The 19,858-nt window shown below is 44.4% G+C and overlaps 1 protein-coding gene across 1 annotated transcript; it reads left to right on the top strand.

Moving 5' to 3' along the window:
- The first annotated feature begins 1,328 nt into the window (after positions 1-1,328).
- LOC129824896 (probable G-protein coupled receptor 132) lies at positions 1,329-11,020 on the top strand. The gene is made up of 2 exons (XM_055884449.1): positions 1,329-1,651; positions 5,695-11,020. Exon 2 carries the CDS (start codon positions 5,700-5,702, stop codon positions 6,771-6,773), a length of 1,074 nt encoding a protein of 357 aa, XP_055740424.1. The 5' UTR covers positions 1,329-1,651; positions 5,695-5,699; the 3' UTR covers positions 6,774-11,020.
- The last annotated feature ends 8,838 nt before the right edge of the window (positions 11,021-19,858 follow it).

Consider the following 19,858-nt stretch of genomic DNA (forward strand, 5'->3'; position numbering starts at 1 on the left):
GGTTCTAAAATTCTTGAATGGGGCATGCTTATTTAAGATGGTGAGGAAGGCATTAAAAAAAATAACCAGGCATACTCTACTGACGGGATGAGGTCAATATCCTTCCAGGATACCCGGGCTTGCTTCGGGACAGAGACGTTAGCCAGGAGTAGCCACTCGGATTGCAGCTAGCTAGCTGCGATGATCCAGGTGAAAAGATTCAGAGCTTGCAGTAGGAATCCGGGGATATGGAGAGAAAATAGGTCTGGTATGCTATGGTTTGAATTGCGTTGTGCAAACTGGCGAGAATTTTCCGAGCTAAAGGTTAGCTGTAGACCGCTAGCAGTGGTTAGCTGACTACTAGCTAGTTGCTAGTTAGCTGGCTAGCTTCTGTTGGGGGATTCCGGTTCAGAAGTAAAGAAAAATACTGCAGAAAAAAAGCAGATCCACACCACATTGGGTGAGGCGGGTTGCAGGAGAGTATTTTGAAGTTTAGGTTTAGAAAAATAAAAAAAAATATATGCAAAGAAAAATATATAAAAAAGATATATACATGGGACACGACAAGACGACGACAAAGATGTCTGACTGCTACGCCATATTGGAATGGAATGTAAGTTATTTGGATTGAGAATTCTTTCTCCTTTTATTCTTTCAGTTCCTCTAGAGCTTTTGAAAACGTGTCTCTGTGCTCTCTTGTTTTTGGCCATGTTTTTGTGCAATTTATATTGTTTTTTAGGCTGCAAGTAAGTTCAGGAGTGGGGCAAGTTCAGAACAACACAAGTAGTGGTCCCACTAACCATTGCCATAGGCTATTTAATTACTTAAACAATATCCTTCGGCATTGTCTAAATGTTAACACTAATGCATGTCCTTCTGTTTTTACACAGAAGACTAAGTAAAGAACATCAACAGAAATGTCAGAGCAGTTAGCTCAGATATGGCTCCTGATGTTGGCTCTAACATTTTGTGCAATGGCCTGCACTTTTTAATCATTAACCATTAAGTAAATGATACCAGGTTTTGTTTTACAAATTGAGCTCTGAAACCAACCGAAATTCAAATAGTTAACTTTGCTAGTGTGTTATCAGTGGAGTTTATTGTCTGTAGGCTATTCACTTTAGCAGCTCAGTTGCATGTAGCCCGATTCATTTATTGTAGGGTTCTTTTTTTGTTGTTGTTTAAAACAACATTTTGGATTCATTCAATAGCCACATATTTACACTATTCATTTATATTGTAGAGATTTGTTAAATTAAGCCAGATTGTCAAGTAGGTAAAATAAATGTAGTTGTATACAGCGCAACAAAAATATTGCATGTGCTTATGCATGTCTTTTTCAATGGGTAATTCCAATACATTTTTTATGAGGAGGTGGTAGCCAGAGTTCACTGGAGCAGTAAATAAATCATTGTCTGTCACTTGATATTACTAGATCAAACCACGTGACACTTGAGAGCGCGAGGACTAGGACCTCCCTGCGCGTGTAGGTGGACGTGCAGACAGCTTTTTAACCGTTTCTGAATATAGCGTGTATGAAGGTGGAACAAGCATCTCTCGCAGACAGCTTTTTAACCGTGTCTGAATATAGCATGTATGAAGGCGGAACAAGCATCTCTTTCAGACAGCAATGAATGAACACTTTGATTTCAAGAGACGATACAGCTAAACGGTGAGTTTATCTGACAAATGTTGATACGTGTGATGCTGATAATTGTAACTTTTAGGAAATGATTCATTTAACATTAGCTCTCGCCCAGGTCGTTAGTGCGCGTTCCTTCGCAGTGCAGGTCACCTCAGTCACTGGTAGTGACGAGCAATAGTCACTCATTCATCTATGGGTGGGTGGTTGAGAACTCAGTTGGGGGTCTGCTGCATTAGCTGTTATTGTTGTAGCCGACATTGGGTAATTTTACCCATACACGGAAATGAAATAAAATAGTGAGTATTGGTGGTTAGCCTGCTACCTTAATTTTTTTATTAGCATTAGAAAGCAATTGTGAATGTACATTCCAGGCGGCTATTCAGTATTAAGTGCCCAATAAAATAAGCAAGCATATCGTAGCAGTTCAGCTTGCCACCTTGTTCGATTTAGTGTGTTATTTGTTATTGGAAACAAAGGGATTATCAATATGTAATGAATATATGTCATTGTAAATTGAATTGAAATTGTCTGGCAATGCCTTATCTTTTTTTTGTTCCAAAATCACAGCTGAAATCTAAAATAGTAAACTATTTTTCATCAGTCAGGTTGTTGTTGAAACCTTGCAGTGCATGTTGTTTATAAAAATACATGTTGACATTGTATGTCAAGTAATGTGACACTAATTCTGTCCAGGGGGAAGGAATGCTACTGAAAGAGGTCACGACACGCAAACTCGGCCCGTTATATCTTAACCCTATTCTCATAATAATGTGTGTCCCATCCCGTACACTGGCTAGCCTAGATATAATGTAGACCTACACGACCCACATGTCTCCCATTCAAACTATCAAGTGAGTTGAAAGAGGCCCTGAGACCTCCTTTCCCCAAATATGTCCGGAGCACCCAGATTAACGGGTGTGAAATGAGCGTGCATCACTCTCACTTATGGCAGGCGATACATGGAGAAAATGTTACACTTTCTCCGAAAGTAATCGTGTCCTCCTTAACCGTTGATGTGTGTCAGGAAACAGAGCATGTAACACAATGAAGACAAAGCCTTACAGCAGGCCGAGTAACCCGGCTTTCTTTCAATATCGATCCAAAGTGTCTAGTGGGGATTCTATTTCAGCGCACAAGCTTGGTTTCAGAGATAAAATATATTTATTTATTTATTTACCATTCAGAATTTATGAAATGATATCCCAGGCTGTATAGCTTCTACTGAACAATGAACCATGAACAATGAACCATGACATTGTTCATTGTTCAGTAGAAGCTATACAGCCTGGGCTATGAATTCTGAATGGTAAATTTAATGTAAAATGAATATACGTTACTTGTAGTACTGTATTAATGATTCAAATGTACATTTGTCTAATCTACAGTATCAGCTCCTTGTCTCACTTGCCAGACAGCAGCTCCCCATGCTCGTTTTTCCAATGCTGTAGAGATCCATTCATCAACCCATCTTATTTTAAATGTAACTGGGAAATGAACAATGTCTTATTTAAGCATCGATATTGAACAGCCACAGATGAGTGTCGCTCTTGTTCGGGCTGATTGTACCAGTCACAAGTAAAATGGTAAAACAAGGCTTCTTGACCCTATACTCATTCCAGAAGTGAGTATATTATTTTATCAAGTAAAGACTGTTTCAAGTAAAGACTGGGCTGGTTCAATTTGTTCATTTCTCCTCAGCACATCACAGGGACTGTCAACTGTGTGACTGCAGGGTTAAACCTCAGACGTTTTCAGTAAAAAAAGACTCTCTTTGCCTTGGCTTAGAGTGAAGTTTAATTAAATCACTCCTTTGACTCAGGTCACTCAACAATTAAAATGTCTGAACTGGTTATCACCAGTTGGCTAGTTTGCTGTTCAAAAATACCCTAATTCATCATGTCCTCATTCATTGATCAATTGCAAAACCTCCTCCATTCTCAGTAATTTGTAGGTGTAAATCTTCATTCGATTTCAGATGTATTCTAATCTAATATAATTGATGACTATGATATCTATCATTCACGTGTAGCCAGTGGCACACTTGTTTTTCCATCTACAGCATTTCCCCTCCTTTCTCCTCTGAGATGTGTGATGAATTTTTCAGGCGATGCCTTGTTAATAAGCTTGGGGGCTTGGATAAGAGGCGGAAGAGAGAGCGAGAGAGAACTGGTGGGGGTGGGCCCTGGGTTAGAGTTGTTGTTTTGCTGTGAGTGGTTAAAAGCTGGTCGTAGCCTACACCTCATACGGTTACAGCTCTGTTGTGTGTGTGTGTGTGTGTGTGTGTGTGCGTGGTTAGATTTCTGTTGTGGTCTTTTGTTTCAGGCACAGATGTTGCTAAGCAAAGAGGGGATGAAAAGGTGAAATAATACAATGATACTGAACAAAAATATAAACGCAACGTGTTAAGTGTTGGTACCATGTTTCATTTGCTGAAATAAAAGATCCCATAAATGTTCCATATGCACAAAAAGCTTATTTCTCTCACATTTTGTGTACAAATTTGTTAACATCCCTGTTAGTATTTCTCCTTTGCCAAGATAATCCATCCACCTGACAGGTGTGGCATATCAAGAAGTTGGTTCAACAGCATTGTCATTGCATAGGTGCACCTTGTGCTGGGGACAATAAAAGTCCACTAAAATGTGCAGTTTTGTCACACAACACAATGCCACAGATGTCTCAAGTTTTGAGAGAGCATGCAATTGGCATGCTGACTGCAGGAATCTCCACCAGAATTTGATGTTCATTTGTCTACCATAAGCCGCCTCCAACGTCGTTTTAGACAATTTGGCAGTACGTCCAACCGGCCACACAAATGCAGACCACGTGTAACCACGCCAGCCCAGTACCTTCACATCCAGCTTCTTTACCTGTGGGATTGTCTGAGACCAGCCACCTGGACAGCTGATGAAACTGAGGAGTGTTTCTGTCTCTAATAAAGCACTTTTGTGAGGAAAGACTCATTCTGATTGGCTGGGTCTGGCTCCCCACTGGGTGGGCCTGGCTCTCAAGTGTGTGGGCCTATTCCCTCCCAGGCCCAGCCATGCCAAGTCATGTGAAATCGATATAGGGCGTAATTTATTTATTTTTCATTGATTGATTTCCTTATATGAACTGTAACTCAGTAAAATCATTGACATTTTTGTTCAGTATAGAAAAATGAGCAGTGTTACATTTATTTGAAAAACTATTTCCGAGAGGAGGGAGAGAAATACTCAAGGGCGGTGTTACAATTAGGTCTAGATTCAGCTTTATTTGGAAAGCAATTTCTGAAAGGACACCATTTTTCTCAGAAAGTATGAGGCAATCCCCAGAAAGAGAAGTATAGGGCTACAGTGGAAAAGTCCCAAATGTTAAAGTAAAGAACAAACCATGAGGAAGCCAGACACCTAAAGGGGCAGTCCAGTACTGTCTCCCTTTACAAACCTAGGGTTGTGTTCACACAACGGAAAATGGAAATGAGCACATGCTAACATGCTAACAACTCAACATGCTAAGTGCAATGTTTTCTGAATATTCCTTGACAACTCACATGCAAATTTTCATAAATCCGAGGGCTGACTTTAAACCATGTTGCCACTTTTGGACAGTCGCACATAATCATGCATGTGACCCACAATGCATATGACTCAGCTTCTGTATCCTTTGAGCAACTTACTCATTGGTCCTTTAGTGGCCCCTAAGGGGAGGGTTATAAGGCCTTTCCTGTGAATACAGAGTAATTATGTGTATGTCTCTGTATGTGTATGTAAGTTAGGTAAAGTCTATCACATTAACAGAAGACAAAGACCAAAAAAAAAGCTTGGAAATAAACCATTAACTCCAATTGTGATCAATATTAAAAGACTTTTATTAAGTTACCTTACAACCAAAGGCCATCTATAAGCATGATTTGTTCCGCAGATATCCAGCCAATATGAATGACCTGGAAAAGTCTCTGGAAAAAGGGTCTGCAAATAGAGTGATTTAGAGTTAATCCTGTGGTTTCCTAATTTGTATTTACATACATTTTGGCATACCGAAATGGGAAATGTGACTTCTTTTTTTCCCTCTCTCTCTTTACCCTTCAGACATCATGCATGACCCGAGTGTGACTCAGACCAGCGTGGCTGCCATCAACTGTAGCACTGATGCTCCCCCGTGCACCCCGAACTACGAAGAGGACCGCGTGCCCCTGGTGGTGCTTTACAGTGTGGTGCTGGTCATCGGGCTGCCTGCCAATATCGCTACTGTCTACCTGACCTTCCTCCAGGTGTGCCGCAAAAATGTCCTGGGCATCTACCTGTTGAGTCTGTCCGTGTGTGACCTCATGTACCTCTGCACCCTGCCCATGTGGGCCAACTACGTGAACGCGGGCCACCAATGGCGCTGGAGCTCAATGGCTTGCAAGGTGACGGGCTACTTCTTCTTCAACAACATGTACATCAGCATCTTCCTGCTGTGCTGCGTCTCCAGTGACAGATACGTGGCCGTGGTCTACGCCGTGGAGTCGCGCGGCCTTCGCCGACAGAGACTGGCGGTTGCAGTTACCGTGGCCATCGTCTTGGTGGTGTTCGTGGGCCACGTGCCGGTGTTTACCATGCCAGAGGGCGATGCGGCAGAGGGGCAGCGGCGCTGCTTCGAGCCAGGCAAGGGCACGTCCACCGTGACGGGTTTCAACTATGCCCGCTTCGTCATTGGCTTCCTGTTCCCCCTGGTTGTGCTGGTGGTTACTAACCGTGCCATCCTGGCCAACGTGCAGGCTAGCACAGGGCTACGGCAGTGCCAGAAGGAGCGGGTGCGCTACTTGGCGTTCGCCGTGGTGGTCCTCTTCCTGGTGTGCTTCGCGCCATACCATGTCATTCTGCTGCTGCGCGCAGTCACCTTCCACTTCACTGAGCTGCAGAAGTGCCATTTCCAGGAAAGCCTCTATACCCCTTACACTATCTCCCTGGGCCTGTCCACCTTCAACAGCGCCATCAACCCCATCCTCTATGTGCTTTCCAGCGACAACATCCGCAAGGAGCTGCGTCGCGGCCTTGCAGGCCTCCGGGGGCGGGCCACCCTGCGGCCGCGTTCCACCGACAGCAGCCAGCACAAGATGCACAACTCCAAGAACTCGTCAGAAGTGGCGGCCGCCACACAAGAGGCGGAAAAGCATGGTCATTGATGGCAGAGGAAGGTTAGGGGTTTGATGTTCAGTATATATGCTCAAACTATGGGAGCCAGAGGGATATGCAGGTGTGACTACTGAAGGAACCCTGGACTGGTGACTTGCAGGTACTCTGGAATATTAAACAGACTCAGCATAGAGCCAGGTGGAACCCCAAACATAGCAAGAGCAATGGGGGACGATGTAATCCATCTATCCCAGAATCTGACTAAGGAAATTATATCATTGAAACGGTTCAAGCAGGGGCATTGTCTCCCTATAGATGGCATCATTCTAACAAGACTCGCAGTTGCCAGGAGCCGTCTGTCTAACGGCAAATGTTGCAAAGTTTGATAAGAGAATGACGGCATAAACAGCGCAAACCATCATTCTGTTATCAAACTTTGCACCTGCACTGTTCATCAAGTAAATGTGTTTTTGTAAAATTTTCTATGGAAATTGTTTGACGCACTCATTGTGCATAGAGTTGTATGGTTTGTTTAACTTTGCAGTCATTGGTTTTTGTTTGACATACATTTTAAAGTGAAAAATCTGAGTGTCAGTGTCACTCTGTTACCATGAAATTGCCCCTAACCAAACGTGGAGCTCATCTCAAAAAATTTAGACTTTGCTAATCTGCTTAACACTAGTTTCTAATTCTGAAGTTCACTCTGCTCTTTGTAGCTATGACGTACTGGCTATACGCATACAGTCATTGATACTACGGCAAACCATGCTTGATCAGCTGAGCAAACTTGCTCCAGCTAGCAGCCTTACCATTGCTTGTTTGAATGGCCATTACGGTAGCTAAACTCAGCAAAAAAATAAACGTCCTCTCACTGTCAACTGCGTTTATATTCAGCAAACTTAATATGTGTAAATATTTGTATGAACATAACAAGATTCAAAAACTGAGATATAAACTGAACAAGTTCCATAGACATGTGACTAACATAAATTGAATAATGTGTCCCTGAACAAAGGGGGGGTCAAAATCAAAAGTAACAGTCAGTATCTGAAGTGGCCACCAGCTGCATTAAGTACTGCAGTGCATCTCCTCCTCATGGACTGCACCAGATTTGCCAGACTGTGAGATGTTACACCACTCTTCCACCAAGGCACCTGCAAGTTCCTGTACATTTCTGAGAGGAATGGCCCTAGCCCTCGCCCTCCGATCCAACAGGTCCCAGACGTGCTCAATGGGATTTAGATCCGGGCTCTTCGCTGGCCATGGCAGAACACTGACATTCCTCTTGCAGGAAATCACCCACAGAACGAGCAGTATGGCTGGTGACATTGTCATGCTGGAGGGTCATGTCAGGATGAGCCTGCAGGAAGGGTACCACATGAGGGAGGAGGATGCCTTCCCTGTAACGCACAGCGTTGAGTTTGCCTGCAAAGACAACAAGCTCAGTCCAATGATGCTGTGACACACCGCCCCAGACCATGAAGGACCCTCCACCTCCAAATCGATCCCGCTCCAGAGTACAGGCCTCGGGTGTAACGTTCATTCCTTTGACGATAAACGCGAATCCTACCATCACCCCTGGTGAGACAAAACCGCGACTCGTCAGTGAAGAGCACTTTTTGCCAGTCCTGTCTGGTCCAGCGACGGTGGGTTTGTGCCCATAGGAGACGTTGTTGCCGGTGATGTCTGGTGTGGACCTGCCTTACAACAGGCCTACAAGCCCTCAGTCCAGCCTCTCTCAGCCTACTGCGGACAGTCTGAGCACTGATGGAGGGATTGTGCATTCCTGGTGTCACTCGGGCTGTTGTTGTTGCCATCCTGTACCTGTCTCGCAGGTGTGATGTTCGGATGTACCGATCCTGTGCAGGTGTTGTTACACATGGTCTGCCACTGCGAGGACGATCAGCTATCTCCCTGTAGCGCTATCTTAGCCATCTCACAGTATGGACATTGCAATGTCTTGCCCTGGCCACATCTGCAGTCCTCATGCCTCCTTGCAGCATGCCTAAGGCACGTTCACGCAGATGAGCAAGGACCCGGGTCATCTTTCTTTTGTTTTTTTTTCAGAGTCAGTAGAAAGCCCTCTTTAGTGTCCTAAGTTTTCATAACTGTGACTTAACTTAATTGCCTACCATCTGTAAGCTGTTAGTGTCTTAACGACCGTTCCACAGGTGCATGTTCATTAATTGTTTATGGTTCATTGAACAAGCACGGTGTTTAAACCCTTTACAATGAAGATCTGTGAAGTTATTTGGATTTTTACGAATTATCTTTGAAAGACACGGTCCTAAAAAGGTACGTTTCTTTTTTTTGCTGAGTTTAGTTTGCCAGCTTGTTGATGAAGTTGTATGACACCAAAGTTAAGGGAATGTTCGAAAAAATCAGTATCTGACTCTGACAGCTGTCACTGTGCCTTGCTACTTCGTAACATTTGGCCAACACGATAGCATTGCAGCTAGAGCAATCAGCTGTGCTACAGAACTCGACGCACTAATCACGGCAGAACAGAAACTGAGCTCATTTGTGTTATTAGCTGGAATTTAACTACACTAGCTAGGTAGCTAGAGGGAGTATTCCGATTTGAGTGTGTGAACTGGCGTTGTTAGCATCCCGTAGTTTCATATGGATGGATTTGAGTTCAGCCAGCAAGTTGGTTCAGCCAGCAAGCAGACACTAGCTAGCTAGCAAATTTTCGTAAACACACCTTAGCTAGATGTAGCATTAGGAAAAAAACGTCAGTATTAGCTACAGATGTATTGTTTTTGGTAAGACTAACTCTGACTCTTTTGAGGATGAAAGGGGGTTCAGTGGACGATGTCACCTTGTTAACATTTTCTAATGTTAGGGCAGCATATTGTAGCCTAACGTCTTTTTAGCTATCCTCGATTGTTTGCGAGTTATCACACAGGGCCTTGACTCCCAGAGCCTTTGTAGCATTGAATCAATTGAGTTGTATTTTGCAACTAGGCTACTGTTTCTGTGATAACATGTGCGTAATGATGTGCCCTATCTGTAATTTAGTGCATTGTAATTGGGTAAACATAATAAGCAGCCTCAATTGCCTATTTGCAGCCATAGGAGGTAAAATCTCTCTAGGAGCTGATCCGTCGTCAGTATTGTGGAATAATTCTAATGCCAAGGTAAGATTTGAATGGAGAAAGCTGATCCGAGAGCAGTGCTGCTTTTCTTTGGATCCTATCAGTATCGACACATGGTCTAACAACGCACGTGGAGAACGTCCTCTCTGCGTGTTTGTTTGGAAAACACTGAAAAGGTTGTAAATAAAGGTGCATCTGGTACGATCGTCGTAATGCTTAAAGGCCCAGTGCAGTGAAAAACATGATTTGTATATATTTCCACACTATGAAGTTGGAATAATACTGTGAAATTATTCTGGTACCCTTTAATGTTAGAGCTGTTTGAAAAGATCGCCTGAAGTCTATTTTGGTGGGATGGAGTTTTTGTCTGCCTGGTGACATCCCCAGGCGGTGACCACTCCCAGACAGTCCTAGCAGAATTCTTGCTTGAGACATTGCTCTTTGCTCTTTGACCATTTTAACTGAAAACAATCACATTAAGATACTTAATTGATAGCCAGAAATGATTCAATATTGATATTTTTAAAAAATGGCTGCATTGGACCTTTAAGTTACATCACAGCTGGGAAACGAGGCCCTGATCTGAGACATTAACGTTAAGTTAATTTCTGCGTCATGTTTTGCTGTTCATCTCCAGATGAAGGACTTGCCAATGTTTTGACAAACTCCACATTTATTTGTGTCCATATGAAAGAGAAGTTTGAAACTTGCCTCTGCTGCTAATTTAGGAGTGAGAAACTTTTACAAAAGTGTCTATTACTGAAGCTTTTCTATGAATGGAAATAATGTGTTTTCCTTTGGAGAAACAGTATTTCAAGTCGTGCGAAAGCTAATCCAATATGTTACGTTGCAATACATAGATACTGTGTTTCACAGTAGATGGATAGATCGACATCATGTTCTTAAAGTTTAATCAACTTGTATTTTGAAAACAAGAACAATTGTAGTATTCGTCATGTTTTAGGTGTTAAGTGTTTTGTAACAATGTAAATATAAGTGAAGATATAATCTTCATATAACCTTTTATAACCGTAATATAACATTTTATACACTTTGGTGTTTTTCCTCCTATATTGCAGACCATTGTAGAAGTTTGTAAAAAAGCTAAAGGTTGTTCTGTTTATTAGAAAATTGCACTTCTTGAATATTATTTATACCGTTTCTGTACATTTTTAAGTAAACATTTGAAGTAAAGTGTCTCATTTTAGTTTCATTATTGAAGCGGATGTCTGTACATATTTATCTTTCTCTTACTGGTGAGAAGGGAGTTTCACACTAAAAGGGTAACAACCAAAGAGTCTGAGAGCACGTAGGAACTTAAAAGGCTAACAGATAAAATAGCAGCGAAAAAAGCTTTCCTGCACTAATACACTGTCAGATTTTGCAGTTTGCTCTCTTTCGTGAGATGGAAAAAACTCTGTTAGTGTCACAAATGATCTTACATCTCTGAACGTGCAGATGAAAATATGTTTAAGAGCTGTGTCAACAGAAAGAGGATCCGGTAAGATTGTGGTTTGGAACTTTTCTCATTTTCTTTTTCACTGACAAAGAATACGGAAAACTGTTAGGTCTAGCTGTTCTCAGGCCTTCATTTTGGTTGACACATTTATGTAAACAAAGTTCATGAAGGTGGACAGATTTAATTAAATGGTTAATGACACTGCGTGTATGAATTACTATATGTGGTTTCGCTGGTGGTAGAAGTCGGAAGTTTACATACACTTAGGTTGGAGTCATTAACTCGTTTTTCAACCACTCCACAAATTTCTTGTTAACAAACTATAGTTTTGGCAAGTTGGTTAGGACATCTAATTTTTCCAACAATTGTTTACAGACAGATTTTATCACTTATAATTCACTGTATCACAATTCCAGTGGGTCAGAAGTTTACATACACTAAGTTGACTGTGCCTTTAAATAGCATGGAAAATTCCAGAATATTATGTCATGGCTTTAGAAGCTTCGGATAGGCTAATTGTCATCATTTGAGCCAATTGGAGGTGTACCTGTGGATGTATTTCAAGGCCTACTTTCAAACTCAGTGCCTCTGCTTGACATCATGGGAAAATCTAAATAAATCAGCCAAGACCTCAGAAAAACAATTGTAGACCTCCACAAGTCTGGTTCATCCTTCAAGGAAATTTTCAAATGCCTCATGGTACCACGTTCATCTGTACAAACAATCGTACGTAAGTATAAACACCATGGGACCACATAGCCGTCACACTGCTCAGGAAGGAGGCGCGTTCTGTCTCCTAGAGATGAAAGTACTTTTGTGCAAAAAGTGCAAATCAATCGCAGAACAACAGCAAATAACCTTGTGAAGATGCTGGAGGAAACAGGTACAAAAGTCTATATCCACAGTAAAACATTTCCTATATTGACATATGACCTGAGAAGCCACTGCTCCAAAACGGCCATCAAAATGCCAGACTACGGTTTACAACTGCACATGGGGACAAAGATCGGACATTTTTGAGAAATGTCCTCTGGTCTGATGAAACAAAAATAGAACTGTTTGGCCATAATGACCATCGTTATGTTTGGAGGAAAAAGGGGGATGCTTGCAAGCCGAAGAACACCATTCCAACCGTGAAGCACGGGGGTAGCAGCATCATGTTGTGGGGGTGCTTTGCTGCAGGAGGGACTGGTGCACTTCAGAAAATAGATGGCATCATGAGGGATGAAAATTATATTGAAGCAACATCTCAAGACATCAGTCAAGAAGTTAAAGCTTGGTCGCAAATGGGTCTTCCAAATGAACAATGACCCCAAGTATACTTCCAAAGTTGTGGCAAAATGGCTTAAGGACAACAAAGTCAAGGTATTGGAGTAGCCATCACAAAGCCCTGACCTCAATCCAATAGAAAATTTGCGGGCAGAACTGAAAAAGCATGTGCGAGCAAGGAGGCCTACAAACCTGACTCAGTTACACCAGCTCTGTCAGGAGAAATGGTCCAAAATTCACCCAACTTATTGTGGGAAGCTTGTGGAAGGCTACCCGAAACATTTGACCCAAGTTAAACAATTTAAAGGCAATGCTACCAAATACTAATTGAGTGTATGTAAACTTCTGACCCACTGGGAATGTGATGAAAGAAATCAATGCTGAAATAAATCATTCTCTCTACTATTATTCTGACATTTTCACATTCATAAAATAAAGTGGTGATCCTAACTGACCTAAGACAGGGCATTTTTACTCGGGTTAAATGTCATGAATTGTGAAAATCTTAGTTCAAATGTATTTGGCTAAGGTGTATGTAAACTTCCGACTTCAACTGTATATGACAGTTCATCAAAGGTAAATGCAAAGTGAAGAAATCACAGCAGAGATTGATCCACATCTAGGGAGGAAATCATGAATAATTACAAAAGCAACATGTATCAAGTGTCTTTTCATTGTGTTACAAAAACAGAGTCCACCAAGATAAAATGGCAACTGTGTGTCACGATCGTGTGGCGGATTAACGGACCAAAATGCAGCTTTTGGAAAATATGCCATCTTCTTTTATTTTAACACGAAGATGAACACGACACAAAAACACTTTAACAAAACAACAAAATAACAAAACGACCGTGAAGCTACAAACGTTGTGCACATACAAACAGGCTACAAACGTTCTTACATAGACAATTACCCACCACCAATGAGAGCCTATGGCTACCCTAAATAAGGCTCCCAATCAGAGACAACCGAAATCAGCTGTCTCTAATTGGGAACTCATTCAGGTAACCATAGACTCTCCTAGATAACTAACCAACATAGACAACGCTAGACATATACACTCAACACAAAACCATATACTCCACCCCATAACCCCTTTACCAAATAAACACCCAAAACCAACAAAAACATAAACATTCCCCATGTCACACCCTGACCTAACTAAAATAATAAAGAAAACAAAGAATAATAAGGCCAGGGCGTGACATAACCCCCCCCTTGAGGCGCGAACTCCGGGCGCACCATACACAGTCTAAGGGAGGGTCTGGGTGGGCTCCCCTCCACGGTGGCGGCTCCGGCTCTGGTCGTAGTCCCCACGTCACCACAGTACCTAACCACCTCCTAGGCTTCCTCCAAACGACCCCCCTCCACATTAACCCCATTGCATTAAGGGGGAGTTCCGGACTAAGGGACAGCTCCGGACTAAGGACCAGTACCAGGGTAAGGGGCAGTACCAGGGTCAGGGGCAGTACCAGGGTCAGTACCAGGATAAGGGGCAGTACCAGGATAAGGGGCAGCACCAGGGTAAGGGGCAGCACCAGGGTAAGGGGCAGCACCAGGGTAAGTGGCAGCTCCAGGGTAAGGGGCAGCTCCAGGGTAAGGGGCAGCTCCGGACTGAGGAATGGCAGCTCCGGACTGAGGGACTGCAGCTCCGGACTGAGGGACGGCCCATGGCTGGCTGACAGATCTGGCTGCTCATGGCTGGCTAACGGATCTGGCTGCTCATGGCTAGCTAACGGATCTGGCTGCTCATGGCTGGCTGACGGATCTGGCTGCTCATGGCTGGCTGACGGATCTGGCTGCTCATGGCTGGCTGACGGATCTGGCTGCTCATGGCTGGCTGACGGATCTGGCTGCTCATGGCTGGCTGACGGATCTGGCTGCTCATGGCTGGCTGACGGATCTGGCTGCTCATGGCTGGCTGACGGATCTGGCTGCTCATGGCTAGCTGACGGATCTGGCTGCTCATGGCTAGCTGACGGATCTGGCTGCTCATGGCTAGCTGACGGATCTGGCTGCTCATGGCTAGCTGACGGATCTGGCTGCTCATGGCTGGTTGGCGGCTCTGGCAGATCCTGTCTGGTTGGCGGCTCTGGCAGATCCTGTCTGGTTGGCGGCTCTGGCAGATCCTGTCTGGTTGGCGGCTCTAGCGGCTCCTGTCTGGCTGGCGGCTCTAGCGGCTCCTGTCTGGCTGGCGGCTCTAGCGGCTCCTGTCTGGCGGACGGCTCTAGCGGCTCCTGTCTGGCGGACGGCTCTAGCGGCTCCTGTCTGGCGGACGGCTCTAGCGGCTCCTGTCTGGCGGACGGCTCTAGCGGCTCCTGTCTGGCGGACGGCTCAGTGGGCTCATGGCAGACGGGCGGCTTTGCAGGCTCATGGCAGACGGGCGGCTTTGCAGGCTCATTGCAGACGGATGGCTCAGATGGCGCTGGGGAGACGGATGGCTCAGATGGCGCTGGGGAGACGGATGGCTCAGATGGCGCTGGGGAGACGGATGGCTCAGATGGCGCTGGGGAGACGAGCAGTTCAGTCAATGCTGTGCAGACGGCAGACTCCTGCCGGCTGAGGCGCACTGTAGGCCTGGTGCGTGGTGCCGGGACTGGTGGCACCGGGCTGGGGACACGCATCTCAGGGCTAGTGCGGGGAGCAGCAACAGGACGCACAGGACTCTGGGGACACACAGGAGGCTTGGTGCGTGGTTTAGACACTGGTGGTAAAGGGCTGGAGACACGCACCATATAGCTAGTGCGTGGAGGAGGCACTGGTGGTACTGGATTGGGGCGGGGAGGTGGCGCCGGAAATACCGGACCGTGCAGGCGTACTGGCTCCCTTGAACGCCGAGCCTGCCCAACCTTACCTGGTTGTATGCTCCCCGTCGCCTGACCAGTGCGGGGAGGTGGAATGACCCGCACCGGCCTATGTAGGCGAACCGGGGACACCATGCGTAAGGCTGGTGCCATGTACGCCGGCCCGAGGAGACGCACTGGTGACCAGATGCGTTGGGCCGGCTTCATGACATACGGCTCAACGCTCAGTCTAGCCCGGCCGATACGTGGAGCTGAAATGTACCGAACCGGGCTATGCACGCGTACAGGAGACACCGTGCGCTCTACTGCGTAACACGGTGTCTGCCCGTACTCCCGCTCTCCACGGTAAGTACAGGGAGTAGGCGCAGGTTTCCTACCTGACTTCGCCACACTCCCTTTAAGGCCCCCCCCAAGAAATTTTGGGGTTGTACTCACGGGCTTCCAGCCTTGTCTCCGTGCTGCCTCCTCATATCGCCTCCTCTCGGCTTTCGCTGCCTCCAGCTCTTCACGAGGGAGGCGATATTCTCCAGGTTGATCCCAAGGTCCATCTCTTTCCAATTCCTCCTCCCAACTCCAGAGATCCTGTGTAGGCAGGTCCTGTTGCCGCCTTCCATGCCGCTTGGTCCTATGGTGGGTAATTCTGTCACGATCGTGTGGCGGATTAACGGACCAAAATGCAGCTTTTGGAAAATATGCCATCTTCTTTTATTTTAACACGAAGATGAACACGACACAAAAACACTTTAACAAAACAACAAAATAACAAAACGACCGTGAAGCTACAAACGTTGTGCACATACAAACAGGCTACAAACGTTCTTACATAGACAATTACCCACCACCAATGAGAGCCTATGGCTACCCTAAATAAGGCTCCCAATCAGAGACAACCGAAATCAGCTGTCTCTAATTGGGAACTCATTCAGGTAACCATAGACTCTCCTAGATAACTAACCAACATAGACAACGCTAGACATATACACTCAACACAAAACCATATACTCCACCCCATAACCCCTTTACCAAATAAACACCCAAAACCAACAAAAACATAAACATTCCCCATGTCACACCCTGACCTAACTAAAATAATAAAGAAAACAAAGAATAATAAGGCCAGGGCGTGACACTGTGTTTCTCATGGGAAACATGTCAATACTAAATAATGGCTAAATAAACTTCCAATGTGAAAGAAAATCATCCACAATGGCAGCTCTGTGTACGATCTCCTCAAAGGAATAAGCACATGCTTTAAAAAAAAGTATTAATGCTTAATATAATTATGTTTAATAGAACTCTTTCTCTCTCACTTGCCAATCATCCTCGTGCCCTGCCTGTCATCATGCATACTGTACATAACACAAGCGCAGTCACTCAGTTTACGTGCCTCATTAGACTTGAGATTTCAGACCCTCACCATGTCAATAAAACATGCCTCACCTCTCACACTAGCATAACACCTGTGTGTCCCAGTTACAACTCAGCCCTATTGATATAGCTTACTGCCATTCCATCCCGGATTACAATAACTCATTAGGATTTGATTTTGACAGACCATTTTTCTTAGTGTGCTGTATTTGAATGACTGACAGTTTTCCATGGTGGAAAAATAGGCTAGTCGTGCATTTAAGTGTGTGAACCTGTGATGTGTCTGTGAAGAGTGTTTGTGTTCCACAATGTGCTGCATATTCTATTTGTGGACGTTTTCTCCCCCACTAACACAACCACTGTCTGAGCAGTATTAACAGGCCTATTAAATTATTCTGCTGAGAGATTGATGGACTTATCAAACAGACTTTCCACCTCGTCAGCCTGATTCCGGGAAGTCCTGAATATACTGTACAGCGGTCATAAATAATAGTTTTTAAAATAGAAAGCTCCGGGATGTGTTTTTACTATGTCAAACATAATCGGACAAGGAGGCAAAAGGGCAACTCTTATGTATAGCATCTGGTCGACAGGTAATATCAATCAAATGGCTTCAGGAAAATAGAAAAGCAGTTGGTAATGCCATGAATTGTGCTAGTCCGAAATTTTGAAAGGTCTGATAATAACATGAGGGTTGATCATTCATTAGTTTAAAAGAACACATGATCACTGACAAAGCGTGATCACATCATACTATAGAGAATGGCCAAGGGGATGCAAAAGGGCACATACCCACCACCACCACAGCACTCAAATAAATCATAGTGGGATGACTACAAAGGTCATACGGCGTGACCGGGACAGAGAGATGGTCATCTGGTGCACCCGCCCACTCCTACCACACACACCTTATGACTATTCAATACACTAAATGATCAAGACAGCCTGCTTAATTGGACCCTGATGAATATTTAAGTACCCAGCACCTGGCAACAGCCAATAGGGCCCTCCTCTGCTCAGGGGGAACACCCCAGCCCCTCCCCTTTGCCACCCTTCTACTTGGCCCGGCTGGTGTTTGTTGTTACTGTACCCGTCTGTCTGAGTCTGAGACAGTGGCACTGGCAACTGTCTGGACAGCCTAATGGCCTACGGGGGCTTTGAGGGGTCCTCAATCTCAGCTGGTGGCCATTTATGCATCATTCACCTGACTACACCGTTCAGCCCCACCCCTCTCGTAACCCCTGTCTCCAGGCAGGCTAGACTAGGTATGGGGGTGATAGATAAACAGAGCAGAGCTGACTGGAAAAGGGTGTGGCGTGGACTTGGATTGAGGAAGAGTGAGGAGGGAACAGTTGTTGACAAGGTTCCCCTGTCCTGTTTCTAATTTGTTTTGAGGGCTTGTCTGGGCCACATTCAGTGAAGGCACAATGTTAGATGGTTCAGAAGGGTCAGTGAAAAGGGCATGTAACCCTATAACCGCTCGATACTGAGTGGGTGAGCTGAGTGATACAGAAGGCAGACAGTGGCTTTTGAGCTCTGGTCAAAAGTAGTGCACTAAAAGTAGTGTACTCCATTCAGATGCAGGATCTTAATTTGATCACTCGGTTGCAATGCAGAAAATGTCAAATGTGTAGTGTATTTGAGGTTTAAAAATGCTTCTGAAGTTTGTAATTTCCACTTTGAAAAATAATCAACCCTGACAAAAATGTCTCTTAATTATAATACTAATAATAATTGGAATAGGGTGCCATTTGGGACACAAACAGTATCTCATCAGACAGTATCTCATTCCAAAGTTTGAAAGTTGGCCCCATGCCAAAGTCTGATCATTTACGCCCAATCACAAATCAAGCGCTAGCCTCCCTGCTCCCTAGAGCCGGGGTTCTTAATCCTGATCCTAGGGACCCACAGGGGTTCGAATTGGAGCTTTTTCCCAGCAGTAAGTCACCTGATTCAGCTAATTAAATGGCTGATGATGTAACGACTTCCGCTGAAGTCTGCTCCTCTCCTTGTTCAGGCGGCGTTCGGCGATCGACGTCACCGGCTTTCGAGCCATCGCCGTTCCATTTTTCACATGTCCATTTGTTTTGTCTTGTTCCATACACCACGTGGTTTTCAATCCCCAATCAATCTACACGTATTTAGTCCTCTGTTCCCCATCATGTCTTCGTGTGTAATTGTTCTTTGTTAACGGTGTTTGTTCACGCGCAACACTTTTGTAGTTTATGTTCTGCGTTTTTTGGGCACTTACGTCATTTTTTTGTTGAACGGAATAAAAGTGAGTCTGTTTACTCTACTCTGCTCTCCTGCACCTGACTTCGCCTCCCTTACACAGCCCTAACAGATGAGACTTGTGTAGATCTGAAATAAGCAATGTCGTTGAAGGCCCATGCACATCCTTGCCCTCTGGTTCTGTTTCCACCATTTTCCTTCTATCTATCCAATCTTTTCAGATGTACACTACTGTCCAGGGCGTGGTTAGGGGTTGCTTCTGGACAGGACAATTGACAAATTCCATTCTGTCTGGTACTAATCTCCCGTTATGGCTCTATGCTTAATAAAACAGGGAAGTAACACAGAGAGAGCGATTAAAACTAAATGATCAAGAGGAAGTGTGCAGAGGAAACGTCTATTTACAGTCATAACAGTTCAGAGGTCTGTGTATTCCGGTTGTGTCAGTGAGAGATTATTCTGTGGGAGTTCTGGGTTGAAAAAAAGAGGAATTGAGGCAGAACAAGTTCTGTTGATTAGTTATATGGAATTGTTACAGAATAGACACACAGCATAACCTGGCTTCTTAGTTTGAGACTTGAGTTCAAAAGGGACAATTTTATTCATCTTGACCTGTTTCAACAGTTGCACATAACGGTCCATGACAAAGAGCACAATCTTGGCTTGAGCATATCATAATTAAGCAATGGTGGAATTCTTAAAGCAGGGTTTCGCCATAGGGACCCACAGGAGTGCACGTCATCCAATCCAGCACTTAGACAAGTCAAGGGCTTGATGATGGTTCAAAAGACTGCTATGTAGTATGATGCATATGGAAAACATATACATAAACTAGAAAAATAACAGGTTTCTAAAGTAGCTATTTACAGTATATGGTGTGCTGGGAAGAGTGTTTAAACGCTTTG

Source organism: Salvelinus fontinalis, chromosome 27 (genome assembly GCF_029448725.1).
Source record: "Salvelinus fontinalis isolate EN_2023a chromosome 27, ASM2944872v1, whole genome shotgun sequence".
In the NCBI taxonomy this organism is placed as follows: domain Eukaryota; kingdom Metazoa; phylum Chordata; class Actinopteri; order Salmoniformes; family Salmonidae; genus Salvelinus; species Salvelinus fontinalis.

What these genes read in the sequence shown, in the direction of transcription:
- LOC129824896 (XM_055884449.1), top strand. Translation starts at nt 5,700, where the DNA reads ATGCATGACCCGAGTGTGACTCAGACCAGCGTGGCTGCCATCAACTGT.